The sequence below is a fragment of the Aspergillus puulaauensis genome, chromosome 3, assembly GCF_016861865.1.
Source record: "Aspergillus puulaauensis MK2 DNA, chromosome 3, nearly complete sequence".
NCBI classification, from domain to species: Eukaryota; Fungi; Ascomycota; class Eurotiomycetes; order Eurotiales; family Aspergillaceae; genus Aspergillus; species Aspergillus puulaauensis.
Genome location: NC_054859.1, coordinates 2310204 through 2328269, shown reverse-complemented (window position 1 = coordinate 2328269; position 18066 = coordinate 2310204). Strand labels below are relative to the sequence as shown.

Sequence of the window (18066 nt, the reverse complement as noted above, 5' to 3'; positions counted from 1 at the left end):
GAGGCATTGTATAGTTCTTCTCTCGGTTTCCACTGTCAATGCAGGGAAGCAGTGTCAAAAGAAGAAAAAAGTCTTCGGATTTTACAGATGTACGGCTTTGAAATAAGTAGCACTCCTCCATATTCTCATTAGCAATCCACAGTGACAAAGCCCCACGTTCACTGCAGTGATATGGTGGTGAATGTCGCTTAGCACCCAACAAACAACTGCAGCCGTACATCCTGACTATGAGATATCATTTGAAGGCAAGTATTGCTCTTTGAGTGGATAATTACAAGGCAGGAGATGGTCAGGATTTGCCCTCTGAAGACCATCTACACTCAGTCGTCCAACTGTTGGCTCCAACTAGGATACAAGGTTAGTATGCCCATAAAATAAACAAACGACGATATTCATACTTCAATATCTAACTATTATTACAGCACTTTTTAGACACATACCTATTGTGACCAGATATCAGCCCGCATTGATTATGAGAGCTATCCTTAAAGTTCGGGGTATGGAAGTACTCTATGGCAAGCCGAGTACACCAGCATAGTCTTTCGCTTTGATCGTAGAGTGATAGTCGCCGCAGTTTCCACTTCCGTGATCTACATTACGATTACTAGCGCGGCGATCATGTCGTCTCCGAGATCGAATGAAAAGCATTCGCTTTTACAGCCATTTGCTACGGGATAATCAAGTTATACACCGTATATACTAGTGGTTCATCGCCAGGATGCTTGTATTAGGGTATACACTATAACAGGCAATAACACTGACCAGCCAAGAACAATCACACACGATCATCAGCTAAGTCTTCAAAACAGAAACAGGATATAATGATGCAGATCCAACCCATACAGAAGGGTAAACAGATATGCGTGCTCCAAAAAAGCCAACTCGAGTCTCAGACAGGATCTGGCTTTGTCAAACCAACATGAGGTAGTAGTACAAGGCTTGAACAGCGGCGTTGGGAATAGCAGCGTCAATTCGTAATCGTGGCGCAATCGTGGCGCACTGGACATAGGAGGAACTCAGCACATCATTGCTTAACTCATTTTCTTCATTGTCTTTCTGGCCCATCGGTCAGATTGGCGCCGACAGAAAGTGCAAACTAAGATCAATATGCAATGGTCCAGCGGGAATTGGGGATCCACTAAACGATCATCTGCGCAATGCCTTGTCCGCCCAAGGTTTTGCTGCCAACAAAATCCTGGCTCTTGAGGCCAGCCAGTGCATAGAAAATACCGGCGATGAGAAGAAGGACGGCGGCCGCAATTAAACTAGAGCCTCTCTCAATGAGACTAAGCCACTGGACAACACTCATGATGGTATACATTCCAGCGCGCATCCAGTTGGTTGTGAAGCGTCGGATAAAAGTGTCGAATTTCTCGGATGTAGGGCAGATTCTGAGCAGGAAGGGCACCTCAGTGAAAATGAGGATGCAACCGGAAACACTATACCGATGAGCCATAATACACGCTACCAGGGTATGTTTAACTCACATGCACAGAATACTGAAAACGATGAGAACCGCATTGAATGAGAAAATGTTGGCGATACCAACGGCAAGACACAGGATGATGCACAGCACACCCGTCCTAATAACCATCAATTGTCAGCAATTTATTCTTGCAATAGACGTGATGTGATAGTTTCTAAGGCGACTAGGCCATGGGAGAGGCGCCAGTAGCGCTATAGCGCGCCAGACCAGTGCGCGCCAAACCAGTGCAAACAATGCCAAGCATATCCGTTGAGGTTCCAGGCAGCCATTATTTATCACCGAACGGTTTAATGATGCGCAACGTTGTAATGAGGGAGAAGGATTGGAATATGTTCAGGGAATCGGGTACAGACCATTGCCCGTAGATACCTAGATGATGTGTTAGCTTCTATCTGTTGGCTGACTGCCAATATGGCGAGCGGGAAATCGTACTGAAGTTTCTTGAGCGCAATTCTTCCGTGATAACAGACATGGTTACGGTTCGAGTATAGCAGTTATCGCAAAAAAGAAGATAGTTGGCGAGTTTCTGGGAAGAAGGTTGAATGGAAGCGAGGGGGTTGAATAGATGAGACAAGGAAGATTGCGAAGAGTGGCTTGTAGATGTTTGAAAGGCAGAGGCAACAAACAAAAACTGGGGCCAGCTTGCCCATTCTCGCCGATCGCCTCACCGCCAATAGGCAGAATTGCACCCCAAGATAACGGCTGTGAGGAGTAAATAACTTCAATTCTCCGCATCACCCTGAAAACTATATTCAATTTCCCAGTCTCATTCTTCCTCCAAAATCCTTGCTTTCTTAAATTGACCTAACACGGACCCAACCACTATACACAGTGCTCTGAAGTGCGACAAATTTTCAATTATCAACTGCGCCTAGCGGTCATGGAGGATAACAAGCACAGCCGCAATGTCTCCAGATGTAAGAACAGCTATTCTTGCTGCTTGTATAATAATAGTAGCGCTAACAAATCAGCGTCACGACCACGTAGCTCAACCAAAGGTCCGCTAGATCAGCCAGACGAGTAAGACATGTAATCCACAAGTGGCCGCATGTATACTGATGATATCTAGCCCTCTGAACGTTGAGGACTTGAACAAGATATCCACACCCTCGAATCAGAATACAGTCGATTATGGGGCGTGTACAGGCGCCTCGTTCACCTCACTGGATCCGCTAGCCCCAGAAGAGCTATCATCAGATTTGGACAAGGACCTGTCATTTCTTCTCCGGTATGACAACTACCATTCGCTCTCGCAAGTCGACATCCCACATGCCTTGCGGTCTGAATTCATATCGCTCACATCTGATGCGACATTGGATTCGTCACTCGGTGCTCTTGAGACGCTCCTGGCTGAAGGCCATTTCCTCTTAGCCGCCTACTTGTGTGGCTCGATCCTAACATCGACTCTAATATCCCCGAAGAATATCAAGGTGATATTTGCCCTGTTTTACACGCGACTGGCGTGCCTAGAACTTTCCGGAAATACGGCCATTGCAGCCCAAGAATCCAAAGCGCTTGAAGATCTAAGTTCAACATTCTATTATGTGGACTCCGAACTTAAGGAGGCCGATGCAAATGTTCATCAATCGAACTTCTCCCGGCACATTGCACCATGGCCGCTTCGCGTTTTAGCCATCAGGCTACAGAGTATAGGCTTTGGTGACCCGCGTAGGGGAATCGGAGGCTTGTATGAAATCGGCCTGGAAGCGCGAAGAGAGATTATGCGCCCGGATCTAGATCCTGCTGAGCGAGAAATCTGGAAACAGAGGTTATCCGATCTTGGGGTGCGAACGGTCAATGCGCTCATTGAAATAGGAGATCTCGACGCAGCCAAAAGATCACTGGAGGGCTTAACACAGTCGGAACACGCAAACGAGGTTACCAAATTAAGAACAGTGTTTCTTTTACTCTCGATTGGTGATATTGACGCTGCGAGGAAATTATGTGTGGGATTTGGTGACACGGGTGACGCAATATTCAAACCTCTTCTCAGTATGGCCGAGGGACGTTACGACGATGCAGTTCTTGAATGGCGCGGCCTACTAGATATCAAGGACAAGGAAACCGATGACGCCATTATCTCCCAGAACCTAGCCGTATGCCTACTGTATACTGGCCGGCTAAGTGAGGTGCGTTTTTATTTCTATCTGCTGTGCCATATGACTAACAATACCGTATTCAGGCTCGTGAGGTCTTAGAATCCCTGGTCCAGAAGCAGCTCACATTCTCCAGCCTTGTATTCAATTTGGCAACAGTCTATGAGTTGTGCTCTGACAAGTCTGTAGAATTGAAGCATGGACTTGTCGAAGTTGTTGCCAAACAGCCAATCACGGGACATACGAATCTGGACCGACTGAATACAGATTTCAAGTTGTGAACATGATTAGCTGTGGTAGGTGATATGTCTATGAATAAACCTCACGTGTTGCCTTAACACCAGCAGCACCCTTTTACTAAACGCCAGCACCGATGCCCCAGAGTCGCCATGCAGTATCATAACAAATATATCGTAATCAAGGCATCAACCTGTACTTTCCTGTATGGGCGTAAGATTGCCCTCGGGTTTTGGCTTTGGTCTCGGTTTTCGGATTATAATCCTATCGCCTTCTTTCTCCCACCCTAGTTTCTCTCTCTCCGCCAGCTTATCCCATGTCCATGTGTGATTCCCAGTACAGCCTTCAACAATCCACGCAACGTCGACACCCAAGTAAGCCTTACCAACTGCTTTAAGAGCGTGCCGTCGAACCCGATCTTCTGCCCAATTCATCACTGCGCACATGGATGAATCGACTTCTTTTCGAACCCGCCAGAATAAAATCCAATTATCATGCGCGATGGCTTGCAGAGTCTGATCAACCTCCCGTGACTGGTAATTATACTGCCTGCGCGCCCGTGCGCGCAGCTCAAAGGCGGCCGCTAAATCCTCTTGCCGGCACGCATAGTCAAGGATGAGGTATGAAATGTGATCTTTCAACTCCGATTCCGGTAACGGATTAGAAGAGGTGTGGAGGTCGTCGAGAAGGTGGCGGAGGGAAGGAAAGTAGGACGGCGGATGTCGAGCTTGGATTGAGACTTTGATGGAGAACACATGGACTCGTTGTGAAAACGCGATGGGGGTGATTGAGGCAGTGGCCAATACGGCCTCTCGAAGCTTACGAAGGGAAAGAAGGAGGGTGGACAACTCTGTGGCAGCTGAGGGACCGGGTGATACTGCCGGTTTGGTTGACTGTGAAACGGAAGCTGGGGGGTTTCTTGTTGCGTCGGTCGAGGCACTTCGGGGCAAAGACAACCAGGCTGCTTCCAAGTTCTTGGAGTGCCGCGCACAAAATCCAATGTATCTAGTGACAATCTTGTCATAGTAGTCCTTCTGGGCTTTTTGGTTTAGTAACCTGCGCGGGGTCAACTCGGCCTAGCCAGAGGTCCAAAAGAGTGAGTGCCATACTTGCGATCTCCTTTGGACACGAATCCTACGGACTCTAGGGGATCAGTCACCGGTTTCAGGCGACTATGCGGCCATTTCCCAGGAGGTGCTCGGCCACTCATGGCTGCAGGCGAGTTGGTCTGGCATTCAGTATAGAATGAGGTCAGATATGATATGCAGGTTGGATCTCGGACCTCCCGTCACCGGGAGTCGAAGGTAAAGAACGGGATTTGAATGATAGAGAACGTCTTGCAGCTGATATTTGTGCAAGACATTGGCACAGTCTGTGCGATCTGAGATGTAGGATGGAAATCCGAAGAGAGCCTGAAGAATGTCCGCGGGGAAACTGCTGGCAGAGATGTTTGTCTTGTTTGTCTGCCTCCCAACAGCGGCCGAGGTACAGAGTACTTTGTTGAGGGGCTCAACAACTACTTTTCTACAACACTTTTTGGGCATCGCTATAATGAGACATATACAAGCCATATTAATGCATTCTTAGCAATTTTGGTCACGCCATCGTTGCTCCCATTTCTTTTTTGATCTAAGTTTCGCCTGCCTTATTGCTTATTCGAGATGCCACCCGGTCAGCGTCGTCCCACCGAAAGCCATGAGAAGGATCCAGGAAGCTGTCAGACAGCCTCTGTTGCGACCGCAGTTTTGGAGGATCCTCCTCGGGCTATCAGATCGCTCCTGCACTGGGACGATTTGCCCCACTGGCAGCGTGATAACCAGCATATCCATACGGGATATCGGCCAGCATCGTACTCGTTCTTCGGATCGTTCCAGTCCCTGACATATATTCACAACGAGACTGTCAATATATATACGCATCTACTGCCATCTCTACTGGCCGTCCCTGCGGCTATTCAACTGTATCAAGCTATTGCGCCACGCTATGAAACTGCCACCCATGATGATATCCGAGCGTTTGGCTGCTTCTTCGCGGGAGCTGCGTTTTGCCTGGGGATGTCGGCGTTCTACCATACCATCTCCAACCATTCCCCGACTGTGGCACGCATTGGAAACACGTTCGACTACATTGGTATTGTGGGACTGATTGTGGGAAGCTTTGTTCCTAGTGTCTACTATGGTTTCTACTGCGTTCCTGAGTTGCAGAAGCTTTATTGGAGCATGATCTGCACAATGGGCCTTGGCTGCGTCGTTGTCTCGATCTTTCCTCAGTTCCGGACCCCCCGTTGGCGCCCATTCCGGGCGGGCATGTTTGTGAGCATGGGTCTATCGGCTGTGTTTCCTGTAGTCCATGGGCTGCAGCTCTACGGGCGTGACCAGATGGTGCGTCAGATTGGACTCGGCTGGCTCCTGCTCCAGGGATTTTTGTACATTCTAGGAGCGGGGATATATGCAGCCCGAGTCCCCGAACGGTTGCGACCAGGGAAGTTCGATCTTTGGGGGAGTTCGCATCAGATCTTTCATGTGCTTGTCGTCTGCGCCGCCATGGCTCATCTGACAGGACTTTTGAGGGCTTTTGATCATAGACATAGCGGGACCGCAGAGAGCTGTCCTCCAGGTGCCATTCTGTGATTCGCCAAGATGAACTCGATGATCACACGAACAAGCAGAAAGAAAAAAGAAAAAAGAAAAAAAGTTGCGAGTGGATAACACGTTACCTTGGGCCAGAAGTCGCAATGTCCAATCTTAGCGTGGTATATATGACGGGTGGTGATGATATGGGCTCTGACGCTCACCAAACGAGATTTGTCCAACTCTAAAAAGGGTTCTCCATGCTGACCATGGCGACTTGTGCGACGACGAGTAGAGTTGAGTTTGCCCTAAAACGGGGACAACCCAACGAAAGAGGCCATACTACAAAAAGAGGAGAGAGGCTGCAAGAGGGGTGTGCTGTCGACGCCTGTGAATTCCACTACTTCCTGTGCGGTTTCGCAACCTAAACCAGGCAGTAGAGGCGTGCCTGCTTGCGCCTGATTACAACTCACATGCTGCGCTGGCCTGCATACCAAGTATGCTTCCCTCGGCTGACAATGCCCTTTTTTATTGGATATTACCTCAGTCCAGGAGGCTGTTGTTTTTATTTTATTCTTTGGGGCAACCAAGCCGCAAGAGGGTCAATCGACTTCCAACCACTCCACTCCACGACGTCTGTACATGAATTGTACACGATGTTGCACCTAAGCTTATTCATCGGCATTGCCGTGCTTGACTCCGCGCGACTGGACTGGGTGGCTGTTCTCGCCCCCTACCAGGAACCGTCGACTGCATGCAGTGATTGGCCTCCATTGCCTAGGTTTCTGGGCGGCTGGTGTCAGTCGGACTGCTGGAGGCGTGCAGATAGAAGCATGAATCACAGTTGGTTGGAACGCTGCGAGGTGGATCAGAATTTTTGGGGTTTCACAACGGCTGACTTTCTTCTGCGCTCGGGTCCTCAGTCAAGTATGAGCTGAGGTCTGCAACGTAAATTGGCTGAGAATATATACAAATGTGTATATATAATCACAATGCGCTAGATGGTACTTGGCTGATGGACCCCAAAGAGTTATGCTTTTTCATTTTCCCCAGCCGACTACAGACCCGCGCTTGCATAGCAGAAGCTTCTGAAACCACTCGCGGCCCTCGATGCTCACCGAATCTGGCGCACGCTCCAGCAACGGAGAAACACCGAAGCTCCGAACTGCCTGTGAAAACTGCAGGCAGTCAAAGGTGAAGTGCAATTTGTCCGGGAAGGATACGTGCATTCGCTGCCTCCGCCATGGGCTACCGTGTCGTTACCGAGCAGCCAACAGGTCCGGCAAGCCCAAGGGGAGCAAGAATCGCTCCACGCTTCGGAAATTGGGACAGCTGCAGGAGAGAAAGAGTGCATTTACGTCGAGCGATCGACTGGCCAAGAAAAGCATCGAGGCTATACCGAGTCCGCAATTCACGCGCAGCGATACCGATATGGTAGTCCTCCTCTTATCTGAGACTAGACTGTCCTCTGTTTCTAACCCTCGCAGAGTCTAAAGACGGTACAAAGCCTATCCGAAAGCCCCATGAATGACGTTTCAAATACGTCCATGGTCCTGGCGGACTACACGGAGTACCCTTCACTTTACCCGGACTCAATGGCCAATAGCCCCTGTGCGGCTTCAATGTCACCGACGTTTCTGCAAAAAGAGTTCATCACAAAAGGGCTAACCACCTTCCCTCTCGCCGTTCATATCCCGAGTGCGCTACGACCAACATGTGACTGCGCAGAAACCCTAGTTTCCTATCACGACAATCTCCGGCAGATGGTTGTCAATCCGGGGCAGCTGCGGTTCGACCAGATTCTGCAGGGGGTGCAGGCAGCGCTTTCGGTGTGTCGCGGGTTCCTGCAGTGCCCGAGCGGACACAAGGACAACCACAGCGCCAACGACACAAGCTTAATCCTCTGCATGTCTACCCTCGAGATCACCTTGCAATTACTGGACTTCTGGGCCACGTACGATCTCATCCCGCAATCTAGGGAGGGACCCCGTGAAACAGTCAGCTACGGCGAGTATGAGATGGGGCCAGACGAGGGCCGCCGGATCCGCCGATTCCTCATCCGAGGGCGCCTCCTACTCTGCAAGGACACCCTCGGTCTTCTCAAAAGCGCGGCGGGTTTTAAGGAAGACGGACTGGGAGGGACCTGGCTGCAACAGATCATTGGGGGCTCGGAGGCGATGGCCGATAGTTTTCTCTATGCAATCTCGGAGGCAGACTGTATTTGCAATTTACCTAGTTACACCTAGCCATCTAATACCTAATCTAATCACTATCGCATAGCACATACTGGTGTTTAATGAGAAACAAATGTTTACTTACTTTATTTATTTTTTGTTTTGTTCGGCGATATAGGGTTGACTCTTCCTTCAGCCGGACGGCTCTCGGCTGCTCTTTAACCAACGGGCCTCGGCAAACCCCTCGTCGCATACTTTATAACACCTCCACCATCATTCTCTATCTCCAACCCCCTTCATCTTATCTTTTGTAAAGAAAATCAAGTAGCAAAATGGCCTCCCGCCTCTCCCAGTTAAACGCCCACCTCAACTTCCCCCGCGGCCTACTTGCCGGCCAAGTCGCCATCATCACCGGCGCAGGCCAAGGCATCGGCGCCGAAGCAGCACGGCTTTTCGCCAACGAAGGCGCAAAGGTCGTTGTTGCTGACATTGACGGCGGTGCGTCAAACACCCTACCCAAACCATCCCCAATCCCTTGGGTAAATTAAACTGTGACTAATCACTTTCCGGGTTATAGAGAAAGCAAACGGCGTAGTCAACGCCATCAACGGCGCCGAGTCCGGCCGCGCCATTGCGGTCGTAGGAGACATCCTCGACGACAAGTACATCCAGTCTCTCGTCGACAAGGCCGCCGAGTTCGGGAACGGCAAGATCCATGTTATCGTTAACAATGCCGGATTTACATGGGACGGGGTTATTCATAAGGTAGGTACCTAGCTTTACTTAACTACCCACAGGCTAGCTACCGCGCTCATGGCCGGCTGGCCTGCTAACAAGCGTTCGAACAGATGACCGACAAGCAATGGGACACCATGGTCGCGGTGCACAACACAGCGCCATTCAAGCTCATCCGCGCCGCGGCCAAGTACTTCCGTGTGAAGGACGGCGAACCCCGAGTCATCATCAACATCTCGAGTACGAGTGGCATCCACGGGAATGCGTAAGTCCCTGTCGGCCTGTCCTGGCCTCGTCTCCTTCACCCCCAATGTCAATAGGCAATGACAATGACAATGGCAATGCTAATGTAAAACAGAGGACAAGCAAACTACGCCCTCGCCAAAGCCGGCGTAGTCGGACTCACTCGCACAATCGCCAAAGAATGGGGCCCCCAGTTCGGCGTGCGCAGCAACACCATCGCCTTCGGATTCGTGCAGACGCGACTCACGGCCGCAAAGGAGAAGGGCGCATTCATTACCACGCCCGACGGTACCAAGGTTGCCCTGGGCATTCCGGGACAACAAATCAATGCGCGCCAGGGGGGTGAGAAGCAGAGTTACCCTGATATTCCGCTTGGGCGGCCTGCGAGTCCTGAGGAGGCGGCGAGGAGTGTGCTTGGGGTTGTGAGTCCGTTGTTTAGTTATGTTAATGGGGAGACGATTCGGGTTACTGGCGGGCGGAATATGTAAATAGCGTTTCTATGTGCTTTTTTAGGTGGAATGAGGTTGTACATGAAACATCGTTTTTCAATATATTATGGTATGTTCGAAATCAAATATTGGTTGTGATCTATATTAAAGTTGTATCTATTTGGTAAAGTATATATGATACATGGCTCGTATACACATGGCCGGCCATATGCTCAAAAAAGCTTAACCTTCGAAGAAAACTTTGTTCCCAGCGAATGTTGATGCTAGGCAAGGATGGTCGTGAAAGTAAATGTCAAGACGTTATCGTATCGAGAGTATCGTATTTATATCGCTTCGCGCATTGCGCATGCCATAAGCAACTATCCACCGAGCTAAACAAGCCAGACAATTTATCAACAAGAAGCCTGCCTTCCGTATAAAAATCTCCGGGTATATCCCAACCCAAGCCTAAGCAAGGGTGACGTGACCAACAGCCGTCCAACTCCTAACATAAAGCAAGGGGGAAATAAGAGCAAAAACAAAATTCCAACAAGACAGTCCGAGTGTATGCATGCTTCATCTTCCGATGGGGTATTTTCTCACAGTAACAAAATAAAAAAAACAGAAACCAAATGAAAACTCCAAGCTCCGCAGCAATAATCCAAAGTACCAAGTAACCCTCCCAAGAGAAATAACATTCATTTCTCAACATATTATAACAGAAATCCAAATTTCTGGTCCCAGTAGATTGATCCATAGGATTGACTAAAGGGCATTATCCTTCGGCAATCCTTGGGTAAATCCTTGGGAATTCCGATTGGCATGGCAAGACCAGGCAAGATCCAAGGAAGTCCACAATCCAGGCCAGAAAACAATTAATCGTATGTCCAGGTGAGAAAAAAGAAAACCAGGTGGTAGTCCGGGAAAATAATACAGTGGGTAATAAAAAATGTCCAAAGAAGGTATGGCGTGAATGGTGAATGTGTTTTGACGTAAATCGTGTTCGCGAGTGCGCGAATTAACAAACGGGTATAGGGTAAGCGTATGGTTGCTGGCAAACCACGAAAGGTTCGGTCATAGGTGATTCTGGGATATCGCCACATGCGACAGGGTCCGGTTGGGGAAAGTCATCCTTGCAGGCTGTCTCGTCCGGACCAAGCGAAGACATGCTGTCCATGTCTGAATAGCCTTCCGTGTAGGAAGAAGCGTCCGAGACGGCAGAGAAAGCATCCGAGTATTGAGACGAATCAGAGGAGCAGACAGAAGGTTCGGTGTTCAAGGCGTCCTCGACAACAGGGACGGGAACCTGCGGAGGGTGAATGTAGTTGACAAGAGGTCCAGTTGTTGAGCCCCAAGGAGTCATAGGGTTGAGAGTGAATCGCGGACAGTCCAGAATGATTTGGCGCAGCTCCGGAATAGTAATCCTCCTTGAGGGGTCAGGCTCGAAGATGCGGCTGAGGATACAGACCATCTCGTCCGACAAGGGCAGGATGGACTTGAGGAAAAATGGGTCCTTGAGGTAGGCGCGGAAGGTGGAATCCTCGAATGAGGCACGCTTCCACGGGTTACGACCGCAAGTCAAGTTGACGAGGATGACACCCAGGCTCCAGACGTCATTCGGTGCTGACTGGTAGTATGACATCGGGCGCGGGTTCGGTTGCTGGCACTCTGTGATGAGGTTAGCCTTGTCAAATCTAGACCACTTGGGGGGGAGCTCCAAGTTACCTGGCGACATGTAGAATGTCGACCCGCATCCAAAATCGGAAGTGAGATAGTCCGTTGTAGCAAGGCCAAAGTCGGCCAACTTGACAGTCAATCCCTGGTCGGTGACCAGAATGTTCTCCGGCTTGAGGTCCCTGTGGTAGATTCCGAGCGAGTGGCAGTAATGGACCGCATCCAGGATTTGAAGAAAAACGCGCTTAACCAGGGGATCGTTCCCGACAAAGTGGCTCTTGTCGGTGATGCTTGAAAACAGATCCCCTTCGGGGCAGAATTCTATAACCACATAGGTGCAGTCGATGGAATCCATAATGCGGACCAGGGAGACGACATTGGGATGCTGGCTGGCCATATGGTGGAGCTTGATCTCACGTTGTTGGAACTTGAGCTGGCGGGGATCCAAACCAGCTTTGTTGAGGGCCTTGACAGCGTATAGAACGTCGGTATGGATATCCACGGCTGTGTATACCACACCATAGGCGCCAACTCCGAGGATGCTGGTGAGCTCCAGCCGGTTGGCTAGGAGCAGTCCGAGGCGGTCTTCCGGGGCATAGCGGGGGATTGGGGGAGACTGAGGAGGGGTGGGAAGCATATGAGGGTACATGAAGGGGAGAGGCGGGGCCAGCATGGCAGTCGAGTAGCTTCAATTTTCCTTGGGAAAAGCGAAAGAACAACTAGGCCTGATCCAGTGGAGTGGGAGAGGCGGTATGTAGTAGCGTAGTATAGCCTGGGGGATATATCCTATAGAGTTGGGGGAGCTGGCGAGAGAGACAAAAAACACCAAATCGGACCGGATGGTATGGTTTTAAGAAGCCATGGAAGGAGTGAAGTCGGTCCAGTCTATCCAGGAGTCCAGGGAGATGAGATATCCAACAGTGGGATGGGATGTGTTGGTGGTTGTGTTGTGTTGGATGGAGGAGCGGTTTAAGTTGAGTTGCACAGCCCAGCGGTTCCAGGGACTTGGCAGAGTAAGGCTTGTGTTTGTCCGATGGAAGTAGATGTTTGTTGTTGACCGGCAATCCAGATATTAGAAGGAAAGATAAAATACTGATATATAAATACGAACGAAAGCAAACAAGAAGAGAAGGCGAGGGAGAGAGAGAGAGAAGGATAGAAGAGGACAAGAGTCAGAAGGAAGAGGCGTGGAAGGATGCGAGAGGAAAGGGAAAGGGGGAGGATAGCTGGCGGTACGGGGCACGGCGAGCAGTAATAAAAACAACGCCGGCGAAGCATAACAGAGGGTGTTAATTGCGAGAGGACGGCTGCTCGTGGCCACCGCCTGCGCTGCCCCAGTTCTCCGTCGTGGTTACATCTGGGGCCCGCTGACTGGCTGCCACCGCGGCGAACGGGGCGCTGATAGGCGGCCCCAACTGGCGGCCCCCACTGGCCGGTGGTCACCCATTGCGCGCCGCTGCACACACCGCCAGGCCCCCACTCACACTCGCCCGCCACGCCCGCTGATTTGGCCGCTACTCGGGTTTCTTATTTTACCAGCCTCTACGATGATTCATGACATCCAGGATCGCCCCCGTCTGCGCTCGAGTCTGGCGAGACTCGACGGATGGGGCCTTGGAGATCGGATGGCAACTGCCCTCACACCGTCTTTTTCGAACGTTCCATACGCCATCGTCCATACCCTCCCTCAAAGTTCGTGCTGGTGCATACGAGGTCTCCGCAGAGACCCGCGGGCGTGCAAATCACCATCAGCCAGGGGTCGTGGCATTGCAGGCGCCTGCAGATGGTGCCCGGGCGTTCATTTCACACCGTGGACCCCCCATCTCAACGCCCTGTTCTGCTCAGGCTCTCAAATCGGAGTATATAGCGCCCAGCCTTGCCTCCACTTCGTCGTCGTCCTCTCTCTAACAGACATCTCAAACTGAACCACGGCTGCAAGAAGGCAACAGACGGCACGCCGCACGGTGAAGACAGCCAGTTCCGGGGCTCTTGCCACTGGCTTCAGGAGTCTGGCACGGCTGTGCTTCCATGTGGTTGCGACCTGGAACATGGACTGTGGATCTCTCCCTTAATCTGCTGAGATTAAGGTGTCGACAGTGCGTGTTTGGTCCACTTGAACCTGTGGTCCTGCTCTGGCCGTGACTCTAGGTACGTACTGGTAGTAGGTTGACGCCGAAGCCATCCAAAATAGAAAGTCCTCACAGTAGCCCCGAGCACGACTACGGTAGACTCGCCGAGATACCTGCCACTAGCAATAACAGCTCCGCGCAAGCGCTGGCCAGAGTCAAAAGCCAGAACCGAGTCTGACAGTGGTGAAGCAGCCAGCGTTGCCAGTCTCACCAGACCAGACCAAACACGAAAGTGAGGCAGCAGCGCACAGCCAATAGCCCGCTTCCTTCGAGAAGAACTGGATCCGAAGCCAGCCGCTGCGGGCCATGATTGGCTGGATTGTTGCCACGTTTGCTGTCCAGAACAGGGCTGGGCGCTGCTGTGGGGAGCCTGGCCGGGTCTGTGCGCCCCCAACTGAAGCCTGAGGCCCATTCATCTCCATCGCTGCCTCTTGTTGATGCGCCTCCCTGCGCATGAGCTCATCATCCCTCTCCCAGCAAACACTCGGCGATTTTCTCATTGGCTCCTGCTCCTCTTCCTGATGCCTATCGAGGATCACTGCCTCTTCTTAGTCCTTAGCATGGATCCATATTCCCATGGATTTGAAAACCAGCCTCCATCTCCATGCCTGCCAGACCCAGCCAACCACTTCAAGTCCCTGTCCAGACTCTTTGTCCAAAGATAGCCAGCCCATCAGATGGTGAGGACTGAGAGCCAGGAAAATACGTCCTGTCGCCGGAACCCGCCTAGTTCCTCCCGCGACCACCCGATTGAAAGCTCACGCTCATTGCCTGTCTGGCCGAATCCGGGGTAGTCGACGGTGTTCCTTCATACTTCCAGCCTGGACCCCTCCAACCAACAAACTAACCAACGAATCCTACCAAGTGTCCGTCTTACGAACCCCTCCAATGCTGCTGTTTCTTGGTTGGCGCTACATCTTGCAGTTGGAACCTAGAACCTAGAACCTCAAAAGACTCAAAGACACCGAGTGGAATCTCAGTGCCTGACTGCATCCACTGATTCGCAATCTACGTCTATCCGAATAGGTAGCCACGGCTACTGGCTGGTAGCTACCTAAGCAGCTCCGGGGCTAGTTTTAGGCACCCAGTCCCGCACTCGCCATACTTAGGTACACTCCGTACTCTGTAGACTCGTGTATTATTGTTTGCTACCTATTGAGGCTCCCACTCCACCGCCCTTAGAGTCATACTCATAACAAACACACAAACACAGCTGGTGAGTGATGCGATAGTGGACCGGTCAGCTTGCGAAAATGCTGTCGATCACCGGACTGGGTTGAGATTTGCCTTGGATTTGCCTCCTGTGTTCAGAGCGTTTGTGGGTGCCCGTGATAACAATCGCGCCCACAGCCCAGCTTAGGTTGGTGAACGGGCTGGAAACGCTTTTGCCACCACTTGAGTCAAGCATCAGTTGACTGCTGGCCTATAGTGTGTGTTCCGTATAGGTTTGCAATTTGGCTCTAGCTGCTTACGTGAGGAGGTATGAAGCTATTGTGTAATGTTCAGTTCGTAATATGATATCATTTACTATGTCGTGTATACAAGCTGTGTCACCGGCCTCGTCCTATGGAGTCTTCCCAGCCTGACATTTCGTTATGTTCGATAATTGTAGTAACAATAGCAGTTGATCGTCATCGTCATGATATCAGATCTTCGGCCTCGAAATGAATGGATGCTTCAGCGCCTCAGCTGGGGTGCATCGCTTTTCCGGGTTCAGGCTTAGGCAGCGCTCCAATAGGTCAACAAAAAGCGCCAGCTCCTTTGCTTCACTATCGCTCATCCCTCGCGTCCCCTTTCCCATTAGCCTGGTCTTCAGATCGCGGGTGGGCTTCTTGAAGTCCATCACACGGGTGACGAGCCGTCCGGTGATCTTGTCCTCTTCAGTGCTATGAAAGTTAGACATTTCGTCAAAGTGGAGGTGGGCTAGGGAGCCTCGTCGGAGGAGCTTGGGAGGGTATTTGCCACGGCATTCCATGATTGACTTGAGCATTTGGTTGTTGTTGCGGCCTGTGAACAGGATTTTGCCCGTATACAGCTCAAATAATGTGCATCCGATGGACCACATATCGATAGCGTAATCGTAGGGTATCCCTAGGATGATTTCCGGCGCACGGTAGAATCGGCTGACAAGGTATGGTGTGATTTCATTATCCGAAGCTGGTGATGCTGAACCCAAGTCGCAGACTTTGAGAACGTTGCGCTGCTCGTTGACCAGGAGATTGTCCGGCTTCAGATCAGCATGGAGGATATTGCACTTGCGCATTAAGCTGAGCCCAAGGAAAATTTGCTGGGCGTATGCTCGAATCGCGCGCAGGTTAAGCCCTACGTCGCGGCCAAATTTCTTGAGCACCTCTCGCAAGTTCATGCTGAGGTTCTCAAAGACCATGCACAAATGGCCCTTGTGTTCGAAGCTCCGTAGGAACTTAATCATGTGTTTCTTATCGTCGGGGTCCGCTTCTTGGAGCTGCTCCAAGATGTCAATCTCCTTCAACCCAGCCTTCCTCATCGTGTCATTCTGTCTGATGATCTTGATCGCCACGAGATTGCCAGTATCCGAGTCAATCGCTCGCACTACAGATGAGAACATCCCCTTGCCCAAGGTTTGCTGCACATGGTACCGTCCATTGATCAACTCACCAATCCGAAGGTTATAGTATCCTTCAGGGTCATCCCAGTTATCCATCATGCTAACGTCAAGCTCCCGCGGTTGGGGTACAGCGGACGCGGCAGACGCATGGGTAGGTTGAGCTGTTTCCTCGTTGTCTTCGGCGAACATGTCATCATCGTCGTCTGCAAACATATCATAAGGATGCTTCGTCTTCGTTTCTGCTGGTGGTGGTGGCGCATCTGGGAGAAGTACATCTTGTTTGGTGGTTTGCGTCTCATCGTAGCTTGCTGCGGAGACTTCGTTGCTCCCAGTCTGCTGGCCGTGCTTTTCTCGCTCAGCCTTCATGTCAATAGTAGGGTCATAATCTGCGGCTGAAGGTTCATCTTTGTCAGTGCCATCTACGGCACCACCATGAACTAGATCCGAGTCTTTGTTAATTTTAAGCTCCGGAAACGGATCTATATTGCTCTCATTGGGGGTCACGGCCGAGTCTGCATAAATGTTATTATTCAAGAACTTCAAATCCGTAGAGCATAAAACAAACATACCTGGCGTCTCGTTACTTGGTGTTACTGCCTCGCTTGTTGGAGGGGTTGAGTCCCTATCACCACTAAGATGTAGTGCTTGGATGCGCAATGGTGCCGCCTGGTCTCTATATTTAGCCCTGATAGCTTCGCGTCGCCTGCGACGTTCCTCAAGCTGGGCAGCCTCATCAACAGGTTCCGCCGGCTGTTCTTCAACAGTCTCTGCAGGATCATTCACGCTGAAGCAAACATTAGTGCCGTTCGGTTCAGAAAAGAAACGTCGGACATACCGATCATCGCCATTGGAGGTAGCGGCCGTAGAAGCTGCCTGAACCTGATTTTTCTGAGTTTCAGCATCTTTTCTAGAATGTCGAGCGACAGCTGGGGGTTTTCCCCGTTCGCTCACTGACTGTTCAGTAGTATAAGACCTTCTATTTTTCTGCGACGCCACACTGTCCTCTCTCTGATATCTTTGCGAATCCCACTCATCACCTGAGTACTGCTTGCGTTTCCGAACTTCGCGGTATGGCGACCGGCTTCGCGTCCGTGGCCGCTTTTCCCTTCGTTGATCATAATCATCGCCGTACCGAAGATCCGCAATCTGGTTTTCTTCCCGGTCGTAGTCGTAGTAGTTCCTGGGCTGCCTTTGCGAATATCCCCGATCATCATCGCGTCGATAGTCCGCGCGTCGCGGTGGTGTGCGTCCAGAGCGTCTGCTATCATCGTAGCTATAGTCATAGTCGTAGTCGTCGTCCCGCCGACGCTTATAGCCTCTGTAATCTCGGTATGGAGAACGCGACCTCGATTGGGTCCTGGTCCTCGATCTCTGCCGACGGGGCGACTTGGTCACCGATGCGGATGAATTTCTAACTCTGGTGGGACGGTCAACGCTGCTGCCATTAAGAGGAAATTGCGACGTAGTTGCCTTCGTCTCCGAACCTGATTCGATGATTTCGCCCTCAGAGGCGGTCGATGCAGACCGTGACCTGTGTGGTGCCATGGCGCTGACGGGCGGGTTCCTCTTGAAGTCTTAACTGACCGTGTTCAGTGAAGGATGATCGATAGATCAGCTTCACGGATAGCAAGAAAAATTCGTGTTAGCTAGAATGCTTCCAAAAAGCTAACAGCGTTTAGAGTGATTGAGAAAGTCCAACCAGCTGAG

The 18066-nt window shown here is 51.0% G+C and overlaps 8 protein-coding genes across 8 annotated transcripts; 4 read left to right on the top strand and 4 right to left on the bottom strand.

Moving 5' to 3' along the window:
• Positions 1-1138: 1138 nt before the first annotated feature.
• TVP18 (Tvp18 family protein) lies at positions 1139-1958 on the bottom strand (the record flags this gene model as incomplete). Its single annotated transcript, XM_041702078.1, has 4 exons — positions 1139-1439; positions 1488-1583; positions 1840-1855; positions 1919-1958. The coding sequence occupies 4 exons, from the start codon at positions 1956-1958 to the stop codon at positions 1139-1141; spliced, it is 453 nt and encodes a 150-aa protein (XP_041554899.1).
• A 408-nt stretch (positions 1959-2366) lies between these two features.
• APUU_30928A (uncharacterized protein) lies at positions 2367-3863 on the top strand (the record flags this gene model as incomplete). The annotated part of the gene is made up of 4 exons (XM_041702077.1): positions 2367-2403; positions 2458-2506; positions 2556-3615; positions 3669-3863. 4 exons carry the CDS (start codon positions 2367-2369, stop codon positions 3861-3863), a joined length of 1341 nt encoding a protein of 446 aa, XP_041554898.1.
• Positions 3864-4007: 144 nt separating this feature from the next.
• APUU_30929S (uncharacterized protein) lies at positions 4008-5029 on the bottom strand (the record flags this gene model as incomplete). The annotated part of the gene is made up of 2 exons (XM_041702076.1): positions 4008-4875; positions 4929-5029. The coding sequence occupies 2 exons, from the start codon at positions 5027-5029 to the stop codon at positions 4008-4010; spliced, it is 969 nt and encodes a 322-aa protein (XP_041554897.1).
• Positions 5030-5480: 451 nt separating this feature from the next.
• Positions 5481-6449, top strand: APUU_30927A (hemolysin III family protein; the record flags this gene model as incomplete). The annotated part of the gene is made up of 1 exon (XM_041702075.1): positions 5481-6449. One exon carries the CDS (start codon positions 5481-5483, stop codon positions 6447-6449), a length of 969 nt encoding a protein of 322 aa, XP_041554896.1.
• A 1050-nt stretch (positions 6450-7499) lies between these two features.
• Positions 7500-8635, top strand: APUU_30926A (uncharacterized protein; the record flags this gene model as incomplete). Its single annotated transcript, XM_041702073.1, has 2 exons — positions 7500-7823; positions 7877-8635. The coding sequence occupies 2 exons, from the start codon at positions 7500-7502 to the stop codon at positions 8633-8635; spliced, it is 1083 nt and encodes a 360-aa protein (XP_041554895.1).
• A 260-nt stretch (positions 8636-8895) lies between these two features.
• On the top strand, positions 8896-10029 carry APUU_30925A (SDR family NAD(P)-dependent oxidoreductase; the record flags this gene model as incomplete). The annotated part of the gene is made up of 4 exons (XM_041702072.1): positions 8896-9061; positions 9141-9328; positions 9412-9563; positions 9657-10029. The coding sequence occupies 4 exons, from the start codon at positions 8896-8898 to the stop codon at positions 10027-10029; spliced, it is 879 nt and encodes a 292-aa protein (XP_041554894.1).
• A 958-nt stretch (positions 10030-10987) lies between these two features.
• APUU_30924S (serine/threonine-protein kinase) lies at positions 10988-12316 on the bottom strand (the record flags this gene model as incomplete). The annotated part of the gene is made up of 1 exon (XM_041702071.1): positions 10988-12316. One exon carries the CDS (start codon positions 12314-12316, stop codon positions 10988-10990), a length of 1329 nt encoding a protein of 442 aa, XP_041554893.1.
• A 3101-nt stretch (positions 12317-15417) lies between these two features.
• PRP4 (putative serine/threonine protein kinase (Prp4)) lies at positions 15418-17904 on the bottom strand (the record flags this gene model as incomplete). The annotated part of the gene is made up of 3 exons (XM_041702070.1): positions 15418-16871; positions 16929-17143; positions 17195-17904. The coding sequence occupies 3 exons, from the start codon at positions 17902-17904 to the stop codon at positions 15418-15420; spliced, it is 2379 nt and encodes a 792-aa protein (XP_041554892.1).
• Positions 17905-18066: the final 162 nt, after the last annotated feature.